This window comes from Barbus barbus, assembly GCF_936440315.1.
Source record: "Barbus barbus genome assembly, chromosome: 35".
Lineage (NCBI taxonomy): Eukaryota > Metazoa > Chordata > Actinopteri > Cypriniformes > Cyprinidae > Barbus > Barbus barbus.
In genome coordinates, this window is record NC_136763.1 from 13,070,833 (window position 1) to 13,084,302 (window position 13,470).

A 13,470-nucleotide genomic window follows, 5' to 3' on the forward strand; every position below is an offset into this window, starting at 1 on the left:
ACGAGTGGGTGGGTGGGGTGGGGGTTGTAGTTACACAGAGCCGCCACAATAGCACTTATGTTCTTATGTTTTATTTATTTTTTTTCCTTTTATTCGAAACATTCCCAAACGCATTAACAATATAATGAAAAATCTTGATTCTTACATTTATAGATTATGTTATTTGATCTATAGTGGGTGATGGTTAAAGTAACCTAATAATGAAATCTATGCATAAAAACCTGTTTGTTTACTTAAGTAACAGATATGGGCGTCATGCCATAACAGTTTTAATACGACTGACTTTATATTGAATGTGAATTTAACATTGAAAGTTAATATGAATAAAAGCATTGTGGCTAGTACTGGCTACTTATCATAACACTTTCATTGTACAGAAAGAGAGCAAAAAGAACATTTACATTATCAAAGAACATTTTCACTGACAGTCTAGAGTTCAAGCACTCTCAAAAACTAAAATCACTGAAGCTGTTTACAATATGAAATGAATATCTTACTTACAGATTCGTACACACATCTGCACTTTATTGATTCTAAGGAGAGAATTCGCCAGAAAGATGTATTCAGTCTTGGCATTTTAGCGATGACTCATCTGAACGTCTCTGATTGGCCATTGCATTCATAAGCTCAACAGAATCATGTGTGATTGGTTATAATGCAGTGCTGTAAAAACTCACAGCGAATGCAGATTTGAATTTAGCAGTTGATGATATGACGCGCTAAACGATTTAATCACGCTGGTTTGATTGTATCAAATATAGAAAAAATTATTATTTAGCTATTTTTTTTTTTTTTGGCTTTTGGAAGCTGCATTCAAAATCCACTTGGCTGACAAATCTGAGGGGGCACGTGCCCTCTCACTTTGAATGGGCATGATGCCTCTGCTTATAATAGATGTGTCAGCAGATAGACACGGGACACAGAGGTAAGTGCAATACAAACAACAAGTTTATTGAGTAACAGCAGAGGGGAATGAGATGAGTAGAATATCCAGGTGAGCAGGCGGGGTATGGGAAAGTCTCTTGGGTCTTATCTGTGTGGTAATGTTCTTTTTCCTTTTCAAGGAGTCCAAGGATATAGTGCTGCTGATTGGTGCTGACAGGAGGTGGTGATCAGAAATCAGGGGACTGGGATCTGGTGAATGCCTTTGTTGGAGACTGCGGTGACACTCTGACAGTAAGGTATTATAGGATAATAACTAACTTGTTTGTCCATGAATGTTATCTTCAGCATTGTTCAATGTTCAGTGTCTCGCTCTTGCAGTGTCCCAAGAAAGAAATGAACAACCCATGGACATAAATTTTATGTAATCCTTGAGGAAAAAGGCAAAGTAATAACAATGAGATAACAGATACCCCTTTTCCACCTAAGCAGTTCCAGGTGCTAGTTCAGAGCCAGTGCTATAGCTGGTTCTTAATTAGTTCGACTGGCGAACCCTTTAAGAACCGGTTGCTTTTCCACATGCTAGAGAGCCAATACAGAGCCAGCTCTTACGTCACTGAATACGTTTCATGTTTCGGTTCACTAGCGCAGCACAACAGGCTTGTTTGATGTACATCAGCGCCACGCAGATCGATCGATCGGCACACAACACACTAAAGCACGGTGAGAGCGATCCAAAAGCATAAAGAGCTGTCTGCTTTCCAGTCGCTCCCGCAGCACCCCGATATGCCTCGCACCGAACGGTCCGCGCAGCGCCGATCTATCCCGGAAGATGAAGTTGCCCAATGCCGGCGCTGACTCGTCATCAAGACACGTGTCTTTAATAGAGAAATGCACCTCTACGGACTACATAATCAGAGAGGATTTGTTTTTTTATTTTAATTGGTTTTCAAGCTTTCTGCAGATTTATTTGTTATGTCTGTGAGCTGGTTCATTGTTGTGACGCGCTCCATTCACGGAGACTGCATGAGATGACTGAAAGCACATCCAAAAATGACGGGAGTATTTAAGGTTTTCCGCAAAAAAAAAAAAAAAAAAAAAAGATTGTGTGGGCGCCCCCATTTCATACAGTAAGCGTGATAATACTCCCACACCCATAAACATTTGAAATGCGCCTAGGCCTATAGCGATTTTATTATTCATATAAAAAAAATTATAATAACAACCTGTTTTGGTCATATTTACTATTAATTGCCCAGCTCCCCCTGTCATTGATCTAGCACCCCCTCAGCACCTGAGTTCAAAATTCTTTGGTGCTGCCCCTGTTTGTTATACTCTCCAAAATTTGGGTGTGTCAGGTGCCAGGGTCCTGTGTTCTCCCTGTCGCCACAGGAGGCCGCCATTACCCGTCCTCCCGGACTCATCTCCCATAACCACATACACCTGTCACATTACATACACCTGTCACATTACACACACCTGTCACATTACACACACCTGTCACACTCATTACACCCGCAGCTGTTCCCCATTGCCACGGACTATAGTCTCCCCTCTCCCACCACTCTGGCTGGTTGCATTATTTGTTATTTTTGTTTGTATTAAAAGAGAGCCTTCCCTGCACTTGGACCCTGACTCCGTCTTTTCACCTTCAGGGTGGAGTTAGCTGCGGAGCCCATTCACAGTTCTCCCGATGCGGCGATCCGGGGGGCGGCGGAGCGTCCTGGGCTGATGCGCAGCGTGCGGGAACCCCCGCTGATGTCGGTGCAGGCGGCGCGGTTTGCTTGCGGTCCTCCCGAGGCAGCGGCTAAAGTCCTTACCAGGCCAAGAAAATATGATCATATTACCCCAATTTTACAGTCTCTGCACTGGCTACCTATTAAGTTCCATATCAGTTACAAAATATTATTACTTACCTATAAGGCCCTTAATGGTTTAGCTTCTGCATACCTAACTAGTCTTCTATCACGCTACAATCCATCACACTCCCCAAGGTCGCAAAACTCTGGACTTTTTGTAGTACCTAGGATAGAAAAGTCCACTAAAAGGAGGTAGAACTTTTTCACATTTGGCTCCCAAACTCTGGAATAGCCTTCCTGGTAACGTTCGGGGTTCAGACACACTCTCTCTGTTTAAATCTAGATTAAAGACACATCTCTTTAGCCAATCATTCACATAATGCATCTCATAATCTTGTACTGCAGTTATATCTGCTCAAATGCACATTATTATTCTTTAACTTGGGTTGAATAAATAATTTTTGCTTGGTTGGAATAACAGCTACGCTAATTTTGTCTCTATTTGTTTCTCTGTTTCTGCCACAGGACTGACATCCCGTGGTAAATAGGAATTACACAAGCCTCAGTCTGGATCCAGAACACCGGAGAAGAGACGGTGCCAACCCCTCAGAGGAACTCAGATGATGCCAACCCTGAAACAATATACAGAACTACCAAATTTTGCTATAAGTTTGATTGCAACACAATCAGAATCAGAATCAGAATGAGCTTTATTGGCCAAGTATGTTTACACATACAAGGAATTTGTTGTAGTGACAGAAGCTCCACAGTGCAACAGAAAGACAGTAACAGGACAGGACACAGGTAATAAAAACAAAATAACAAGAAATAGCCAATAACCAATGTAAATGGCAGCAAAAAACAAAACAAAAAACAATATATAATAGACAACTATGTATATACAGGTCAAGTATGTGCAAATTAGAAATGATAAAAATAAAAATAAAATAAGTGAGTGTGGTGAATGGATAATGTATTAGTTGTGTGTTCCACGTTTATTATTGAGTGTTCATGAGATGTATTGACTGAGGGAAGAAACTGTTCCTGTGTCTGGTCGTTCTGGTGCACAGAGCTCTGTAGCGTCGACCAGACGGTAACAGTTCAAAGAGGTTGTGTGCTGGATGTGAGGGGTCCAGAGTGATTTTGCCAGCCCTTTTGCTCACTCTGCTCACTTTTGCTCAATCATTGCTGTTAATAGTGTTCATCGTCTGTTTGATTACGTCATTAACTGATTTTTACCGTACATTTCTGCCATATGTACACCAACTTGACACCAATGATAAGCTATTATTAAATATAATGTAGAATCTTTCATTTTCTGTAAAGCAGCTTTGCAATGATTTGTATCGTGAAAAGCGCTATACAAATATACTTGAATTGAATTGAATATGAACTTCATTCATGTCCATGTATACACACATTTTGCCATTGGACAGATTACGCCACGTAGACCCTCAAGGTGGAGTGGGTTAACCCTGCGGAGGCATAGGCCTGCACAAACCTCAGAACTGTACCAATCGGGCAGTTGGCTGGGTCGAGCTGGCAACCTCCGCACCATGAAGTGAAGAGCTTCCACTTCAGGGCGTACAGTTTCCTCGTAGAGGGAGCTCTGGATTGGAGGATGGTCTCAGCAACCTCGGTTGAGAGACCGGTAGCTATGAGCTGTGCCTCCTCAGAGGCCACACCCACAGCTTCCACAGCTCCGGGCGAGGGTGGACGACAGTGCCCCCCGCCTGTGAGAGGAGATCTCTCCTGACAGGAATCTCCCATGGACAGCCGTTGAGGATGGAAATCAGTTCCGAGAACCATACACGGCCCGGCCAGAACGGTGCTACCAGTAGTAGACTGACCTCGTCTCGGCGCACTCTCGCTAGAACTCCTGGGAGCAGAGCGATCGGGGAAAGGCGTACAGACGAAGCCTCTGCCAAGTCTGTACCATAGCATCCAGTCTCAGTGGAGCTGGATGAGTCAGAGAGAACCAGAGGGGGCATTGCGATCTCTCCTGAGTCACAAAGAGGTCCACCTGTGCCTGGCCAAACACTCTCCATGTCTGCTTCACCACTTCGGGGTGAAGCATCCATTCCCCTGGGCCTCAGCCCCTGCCTCGACAGGATGTCTGCTCTCTTGTGCACAACACATGTACAGGCCCAGCACTGTGGTTAACACATTTACAACTGAGTGGGGTGCCACTTACCGATTGAATTTGGTAACTGGTCTTGGTGGCTGTGGTTGAGAGGTTGAGCTGACGACAGAGGCATCCCGAAATGAAGTTCCCGGCTGACCTGGAATTGAGGAGGGCGTAGACTGGAAGAGAGAATTCGGAGGCAGTTAGCAGAATTTCTATCACCAGTGGTTTTAAGTTGTGTATAACCGGGTGAATGGTACTCACCAAGAGATGAGGGGGGGGGGGGGGAGTGTCGCACAGGGCATGTTGCTCGAAGATGCCCCTTCTCTCCACAATACAGACACAAACCAAGAGCAAATCTTCTTTGTCGTTCCTGATTAGACAGTCATGAATGGTCTACTTGCATGGGTTCGTTGACTGGTTCTGGAGGGTGCTGGCCCATTGGGTGGCGGAGGAGTGAATTGCAACCTGAAATGGGAGTTAGTTATTCAAGATAAGATATCATTCGTGTAGCGCATCGAATGGAATGTTGGATGAGACTTTCCAATCAAAGAGAATCACTGCAAACTGTAAGCGGAGTCTAGGCTCCAACCCTTGACGGTAAGCAGTTAAAACGGTCCGGTCTTCTATTACAGAAGTAGGACTCGGACAGAGAGATGGATTAATTGACAGGTATTTATTGACGACTAGCTGAGCAACAAGGAGTGAGACAGGTGAGTGGTGATCCTGGAGGTCTTCGTAATCTGGAGAAGTGTTAACTTGAGTATCTTCTTTTGACAGTAAACTTGGAACATGAACTGGACACACACCTCACCAAGATGGCAGACTGGGACAGAACACAGGAGCAGACTGACTGGGGATCGCCGGAGAACACACTCGGGAGGAGACACTGCAGGTAAGTAGACAAGGAGGTAAGTAGTAGGCATAGAGCTGTGATAGCTATGCCAGTCCTCTTCGCATGAACGAGACCGGACACTGGAGTGCTGTGAGGTGTATGTATTTATGGCATGGCTAATGAGTGGTTTAATGATGTGCAGGTGCGTGTGATCAGTACTCAGGTGAGGGAGTGGGCTGTGATTGGCTGGTGACAGAGTCTGGCAGATCTGTGACACTAATTTCTGTCACTAAGACCCATATACCTGAATAAAAGCCCAACACGCGAAACATGTAATCAACAGCTTCTATGGCAGAGAAAAAAGAAAAAAAAAGAAAGGTGAGAGCTGCCAGCAGCTGAATTTAAGATTGTCTTGACAAAATCGGACCAACAAGATCTTAAAGATCCAAAAGATCTTTGCTGCCGTGGCCAAGATTACAATTATTATTATTTTTAATTTTTTTTAGAATGACAGCTTTTGACAATTTTAGTACACATACACTTAAATGGTTCTGCGGACAGTGCCGTCTTTTATTTAGCAAAACCATTAATAATATAATAAAATAGCTAACAACTATTAGTCTAATAGACTGAGATGTGATGAACTATGAACTGTAAACAGCGATAAGGTAGAGCTAAGAGTGGTCTGGACCAACCTTACGAAAATATGACTTAAAGAAGGTATACTTAACTAAGAACGTTTCAGGAAACACGTATTATCGATAAGGTACAGCTCAAGGTATATCTTAAGAACGACGCAGCGTTAAGACGGTGTCGGGAAGCACAGCCCTGCACATTATGATTTTTGATTAACAAAATGTGAGGAAAAATATGACAAGACAACTCCATATTGTTATGCATAAAATAAAAATGACTGTGACTTCTTTATTATTTTTCTTTCAAATTATAAGATTGTGTAGTCGGAAGCAGAGATAATAAATCACAACAGCAGGAGACTGGACAGCTGTATTGAACAGGGGGAGTGGATTTGAACTTGCACTCAAGGCCAATCACAACATTTGCAAGCATCAATATAGACCAGACCAGGCTGGCATTTATGCAGGTATGTGTTTCCACGGAAGCACTGGAAGTAAGTGGTTTCATCGGCAGAGTTGGGGTACAGCCCATCTGGTTTGCCAACACAGAAAGAGGTGATGGGGTCAGCGGTCGTGGTTGGACGTGGTGTAGTGGTGGGCTTGGGTGGGAAACCTATGAATAGAGATTCAGCATCACAATCCATATAACAGAAGACAGAATACATTTTATGGTATTTTTCTGCATTAGAATTGCAAAGTGTTTACCTAGTGCATTGCGCAAATGGTTGACAAGAGGATAAGATCCACTGTAACAAAAACGGCCAGCAAAATCGTCGAAATCTAAGGTCCACACTGATGCTCCTCCCAAGTTTAAGGAGTTAAGCCACTGCACCTGTTAAAGCAAATATAAGGAAAGGTTTGTCGGAAGCTCATCAAACATCTTGTTGCGTTCTGGAAACCAGCAGTTGATTTACCTTAGCAGCAAAACTTTCACGGTTGTCAAATCCGACCCAAGCCCTTCCTTGAACTGCATAGGGCACCATCTGCTCATTGATCCATTCAATAGTGACACTTGATTCCATGGGGCAAATCTGAGAACCAAAAACAATAATCAGATTTCACCACCCAAAGTTTACATAGATTATTCCTGAATGAATCGGTTGTGCGAATGATCCAGTGACTCACTTGTTTTGTGCCAGAATGAATCAGTGTTTTTTAAACTAATCATTTGAATGAATGTTTCAATGATTCACTCATAAAGATGGTTACTTGTCGCCACCTAGTGGCTGAGTCATTAAAGAGTCACTAACTGTTGTATAATAAACATTGAACCTTGTTAGTAGTCATTTACTTAACGCAGTTTGAATTCAGTTTGAAACCCCTTGCATTTTGAAATGTACTATTACATGTAGTAAATTATAATTTATACATAAACGTAAAATATTATATATCAAATATTACACACTTTAGTATAAATTCCATGCCTTGAGGTCTAATGTGTGACCTAGTTTTTAAAGCAAAAACCAGTTGAGAACACTTGTTTTAGAACATATGTAAAAATAGTGTTAAAACCTCATAATAGGACCAGAAGCCTGCTTCGCGTGTGTAGGGGCCGGCGTCAGCAGGGCCATTGGCTGGGGCCCCGAGACCTGTTTGTGAAGTGGAGAGCAAGAATGTGCGTCCGTATGTGGGGAAGCCAAGAAGCAGCTTGTCAGCGTGGGCTCCATTGCCCAACCAGATATCCACAGATGAGTTCTGGAGAAGAGAGCCAAGGACGTGCTAAGAGATCTTACAAATGACACTCTGAATTGATGCATTTTCAATTTAAAGGTTTGGATCTTACGATATTGTGGTGAAAGATGTTTCCAGTGTCAAAGGAGCTGCGGAAAAGGGGGCTGTTGTGCCCTGTCACGGGGTCCCAGTGTCCATGGTAGTCAAAAGACAAAAGGTTCAAGAAATCCAACAGACTATATTGACAGAAAGAAGGAGAAAGTGAAAAACTTTCATAGGCACACATGTAACTGCAGCTTGATTAAAACACAGCAAACTTACCCTGAAATTTCAGCAACCTCATAAGCACGCTCAATAGTGGACTTGATGCTGGAAACTTTGCAGGAGACAATCAGAGGAGTTTTCTTTGTGTCTATGGCCTCCTGTTCAACAGCTTCTCTCAGTTCCTAAGAGAGAATTTTCATACCATAGAAACATAATCAGACCCAAAGTCATGTTTTAATGGAAATAAACATGCTTGATTTTAACCCTCTAGTCTGCTCACCTTCAGGAATGTAGTAAACCTCTTCTTGTCCTCTGGTGGGCTTCCATTGTGACCTGGGTACAGCCAGTCAATGTCCATACCATCAAATTCATGGAGACGCAGGTACTGCAATGCAGAACGGATGAAAGTCTTGCGGTTTTCTGGAGTTGACACCACATTGATGTATCTGCAAAGTTGCAAATTAAGACAAACAGTACATAAGATAGATGATTCAGTAAATCATGTTTAATGTGTTTGCAGCTAGGGTCTAATTTAACAGAGTTTATTAAAAAAATGTATTAGTATTAAAAATTATTTTGTGTGTGTTTTTCATATTATAGTGTAAAGTCATATATCATATATTTATGACTTTTACAGATACTGTGTTTCACTTACGGACTGACGCCATTGAGCATTCCTCCAACAGACAGCAAGGTCTTCAATGCAGGATTTCTATTAAAATAAATGAATAAATAAAATAAATGAAGTAATAAGAAAAAAATCAATGAGTCAAAATCAATGGAAAAAAAGTGCATTACCAAAAAGGTCTGACTTAAATTGTGTAATTAATCATGTTTATCACACTGTGATGATTGTATTGCTATAGATATAGCTTTTGCTTACACTTTTTTCAGGTCATTCAGAGACTTGTACAGCACATGATCATTCGATTCAACAGTAGTGATTTGATTATCATAGCTGATGGTTGCCAGAGCATAAACCACATGTGTGCAGAGGAACGGATCAATGTCTTCTGGCAGGAACTTGCCATTGCCAGGTCTGTACTGGGACCAGTTGGTCATGTAGCACACCAGCTTTGTAGAAGCCACTATATCAAGAAAAGAATATATATTGCACTTATTCTTTACTCATTATCTAGGAACATTTATTATGAATGTTGATGCATATATTATATAGACTATATATTTGACATATTATTTAGGGTAATGCAAAGTTATTGAAGGTACTTACCCATCTGCACTGTAAGCAAGATGCCCAGTGCTACGGAAAAGACAACATGGTTATGCATAAATATCAAAATATCATTTATAGTAGATAAATATATTTAAAAATTAAATGTATATGAAAAATACCTGCTAAAAGTGTTAATTTATTCATTTTGGTTTTGGTCTAAACCAGTATTCTTCAGAAACAGAGCTGGAAAACAAAGCAAATAATGCATTAGCAATTTCACCAGCACGTCTTTGCAAGTTTTGCCATAGTCAAATCCTTTCTATAATAGAAATGGATGAAAAATGAAAAGTAATGTGTGCATAGAAACATTAGTAACAAAGAAATGAATGAAACGGAAGCTGAGAAGCTGCTCTCTTTACCTGTCAGCAGCACTCAGAATGACCAGTTTGGTGAAAACATGTTCATGATCATGTACACTTATACATTATTAATAGTTCCAAAGTACAGGCAATACGTGCTAACTTCACAAGAATTGGGCAATAAAATTAATAAGGAGTTATATAACTAGCAAGTTACGGTAAAGTGGGATTATCTTTTAGATTCTTGTGACACGATCTAACCTCAACTTTAACAAGAAAATTCTCAAATGTGAGCAGTTTTGTTTCTTCTATTAAAAAACACATTTTATTTTTAATATTAGGCATGTAAGCATGATAGTGTATGCACAGACCTGTATCAATCTGTGCTTGCCAATATAAATACATGGAAGCTTTTGTTAACATCTCATGGCATTGCGCCACCTTATATATTCCATATGCATAAATACATGGTGCATCAAAGCCAGTTGTGCACATCTGTACGAATGTGTGCATTATGCTAATCGCTAAAAACTGAACATAGTATCTTCAAATACAGTCAAAATGTTTTTTATTGAAGACCATTTACAAGTGCTGCATTATTCACATTCAGTCCACAGTGGACAGGCTCAACCTTGACAACAACTGGGGTACATAGCAGTTCGAAGAGACAACTTGACATCACAACCTGAGTGACCTTCAGAGTAAAACTACTAGCGTGCCATTCGACTCCTGCAAGCGTAAATACAGCCACTTTGGAAAGTTGTTAGCTATGAATGTTTAATTGTGACTGACGAAGCCCTGATTGAACACAAGAGGGCAAACTACACAATGTGAAACACAGCAGAATGATTTCCGAATTAAATGATAACAGAAAAGAAAGCTGTGAAAATATACATAGTGCACTCATAATGCACTTAAAATCACTTGAAAGAGAAGTACAAAACAAGGACAAGAGGACACTATAGTTTTGGTTTTGTAGTCCTATAACATGACTTGAGTGCTTCTACATTTGAAAAGTGTAACATTTACTCAACTGCTACCAGGGTGTGGGCCTAGAGCTACTGATGATGCTGTTATGTGTTTTTGGCTAAAACTGTTTTAGATGATCATGATTTGTAATTTACAGTTAATGGGCAAAATATGAAATTGCTTCATATAAATGATCAACAAGGTGTTAGAGAAGATGTAAAAAGCTAAATGAAGGAGCTGAAACAATCAAGCACCCCGCGAAAGAAGAAATGACTACATTTACAGTAAGAACTTGATGAACACTGTGTTACATAAAAAATACATACATTAAATAGAAACATTAAATAGAAAAAATGAATAATTCTAAGGAAATCATCCCATTGAACAGGCACTAATTAAAATGAATACAGGGATAAGGAAAGAAATATATACAACATTCAAACAGTTTCATTGTACTTTTTGATCTGAAAGTACAAGCTTCAGACTGAAATTTGATGCATTGTGCACATCAAAATGATTTCATTACAGTTTCAGTTTGTACTTCAGTAGTTGATGCCATAGTTTTGAAAGACCTATCTAAAAAGTACAGCAGAGAAACTCTGAAATCTTTAGTTTTGTCCTCATTAATAAATAAAAAGATAAAATAAAAAGGAAAACAACAGTTTTTTTAAAAATCTATATAGGTTTTTAAACAACAAATGGCAGGTTTAGGTTGAGCTGGATTTTGGACCGGACAAGTGTCCTGGGACCTGTTAGGGGACTCCAAACTGGCAGAGTGACCAAAGAGCCCCAGAATCGTCACTAAGACCATCTCAATTAGTGTTGGCAAGTCTGTGGTTTCCTGCAGAATTAGGGTACTTTAATATTCAATTGCCGTGGGTTGTTTTTCATGTCCACAGGTTAAGGCGACCCAATAATGTGATGTTTAGCCCCTGCAATGTGCATTTTACCAGGGAAACCTCACCAAAACACATGTATTTTACACCCCGGAGGGGGGACCCCCTTCAAAACGCTATTGGGCTAGTTTTGAGTAGCAATTGGGCGGGTTTGTTATGAAAACCTGGCAACCCTGCTCACAATCTAATGTTAGCCAACCAAAACACATGTCTCCTAATTCTTTTAGCCAAATGGACGTTGTCACTTAAAGTATGGTAAGGTGTCCACCATTAGAGACAGTCTCCAAAGATTGAGCCATACAGTACCAGGACCTTGGAAGAAAGCAATACCATATAATAAATCGTATTATAGGATAATGTAACAATATTATAGGATAATAATTAACTTGCTTGTCCATGAATGTTATCTTCAGCATTGTTCAATGTTCAGTGTCTCGCTCTTGCAGTGTCCCAAGAAAGAAATGAACAACCCATGGACATAAATTTTATGTAATCCTTGAGGAAAAAGGCAAAGTAATAACAATGAGATAACAGAGTGATAACTTTGGCAAGCCAAGCCCACTTTAACAACCACGCGAGAATCAGGTTCTGTTGTACCATTGCTTTCGTGAGACCTTTCATCTTTAAAAACTAGAAATTGAGGGAGGCAGAATGCTACAATCATTCAACACAGATACAAAACCGTTAATAAAAATCCTGATCCACTCCTGCTTCTAATTACATTGACACACAAAAAAATAAAGATCAAATAAAAAAGGTAAACATTCATTTGGATCATTTTGCAGTCCACATGCTGCCATGATGTAGCAACAAAGTATTAAAAAAAGTTTTGTTTCATCCGTTATGGAAATGTCACCAATACATCCATGTGTATTTACACCTATGACGAAATCAACGAGTCAGAGCTGTTGTTGAATTTTAGAAACTACAACCAAATGCTGACATGATCACCGCTCAAGATTCCGAGCGTCTAAGGCAAGCATCTAAAATTATAACAATCAAAAAAGTCTCCCACAACGACTCTCTCTCTGTCCAGTCATCCTTGTAAAAAAGCCTTTTTATACAAAAGAACCTTCCACTCCTCACACTTCTAAAACTTTACACCCCACGCAACCATTCCAACATCCCTCTTCAACAAACCCCCAACCCACAGCCCTGCCCCTTCTGAGGAAAACCTGCTCAATTCTCTTTGATATTAATAAGAAATGCCTCATCACTGGCTAGCATCACAGTCCAGACGAGCCAATGAGAACGAGTGCAGTGAACAGCAGAACAGATGTGCAGAGGGACCCAGAACTGTTCTGGACCATCATTCCAGTGCCTGTGGATCAAACACACAGACTTTCAGAGACATCATTTAGAACTTAAACACTAGTTTTTCAGTGAGTTTACTAAAACCAGTACTCCTAGTTATTTTTAGTCTCACATACCTGAATCTTGAGACACTATTGCCTCATGGGCTGCTCCGTCTCCTCCATCTCCCCAAGAGCGGATTTCCAGAACCAAATAACCATTGTCCTTGGGTAACGGCAGAGTGATGGAGTTCTTGCTTTTCTCCAGTATCTTCAAGGACGACTGCCCTTCATGCTTGTACAGGACCTGAACAAATAATAGAGAATCAGTTTTGTGAATTCTCAAGATGTGTAGCATTTCAAGTCAATTTTATTTGTATAGCACCTTTCACAATACAAAGTTTCAAAGCAGCTTCAAAGAAAATCACAATGTTGATGTTTATACTATCTTAATATCTTCATGGCTTATATTCGCATTAAGTGGTTTTTGCGCTGTACAAAAATATACTTGACATTTTTTGACAATACAAGCAATCAAGCAGTTGAGATTTGTTATACAGTACACACCA

The 13,470-nt window shown here is 40.5% G+C and overlaps 2 protein-coding genes across 2 annotated transcripts in view; both read right to left on the reverse strand.

The window, feature by feature from the left end:
• Window positions 1-6,680: 6,680 nt before the first annotated feature.
• Window positions 6,681-9,446, reverse strand: LOC306854784 (acidic mammalian chitinase-like; the record flags this gene model as incomplete). Its single annotated transcript, XM_079393015.1, has 10 exons — window positions 6,681-6,889; window positions 6,982-7,108; window positions 7,191-7,307; window positions 7,789-7,971; window positions 8,060-8,183; window positions 8,269-8,393; window positions 8,492-8,657; window positions 8,867-8,923; window positions 9,095-9,299; window positions 9,443-9,446. 10 exons carry the CDS (start codon window positions 9,444-9,446, stop codon window positions 6,681-6,683), a joined length of 1,317 nt encoding a protein of 438 aa, XP_079249141.1.
• An 849-nt stretch (window positions 9,447-10,295) lies between these two features.
• The window catches only part of LOC306854725 (contactin-2-like), a 31,006-nt gene continuing 27,831 nt past the window's right edge, over window positions 10,296-13,470 (reverse strand). The window contains exons 22-23 of the mRNA XM_079392964.1: window positions 13,040-13,208; window positions 10,296-12,930 (exon numbers count right to left, since the gene is read on the reverse strand). Coding sequence (XP_079249090.1) covers window positions 12,836-12,930; window positions 13,040-13,208 — 264 coding nt within the window. The 3' untranslated portion in view covers window positions 10,296-12,835. The remainder of the gene's footprint in view (window positions 12,931-13,039; window positions 13,209-13,470) is intronic.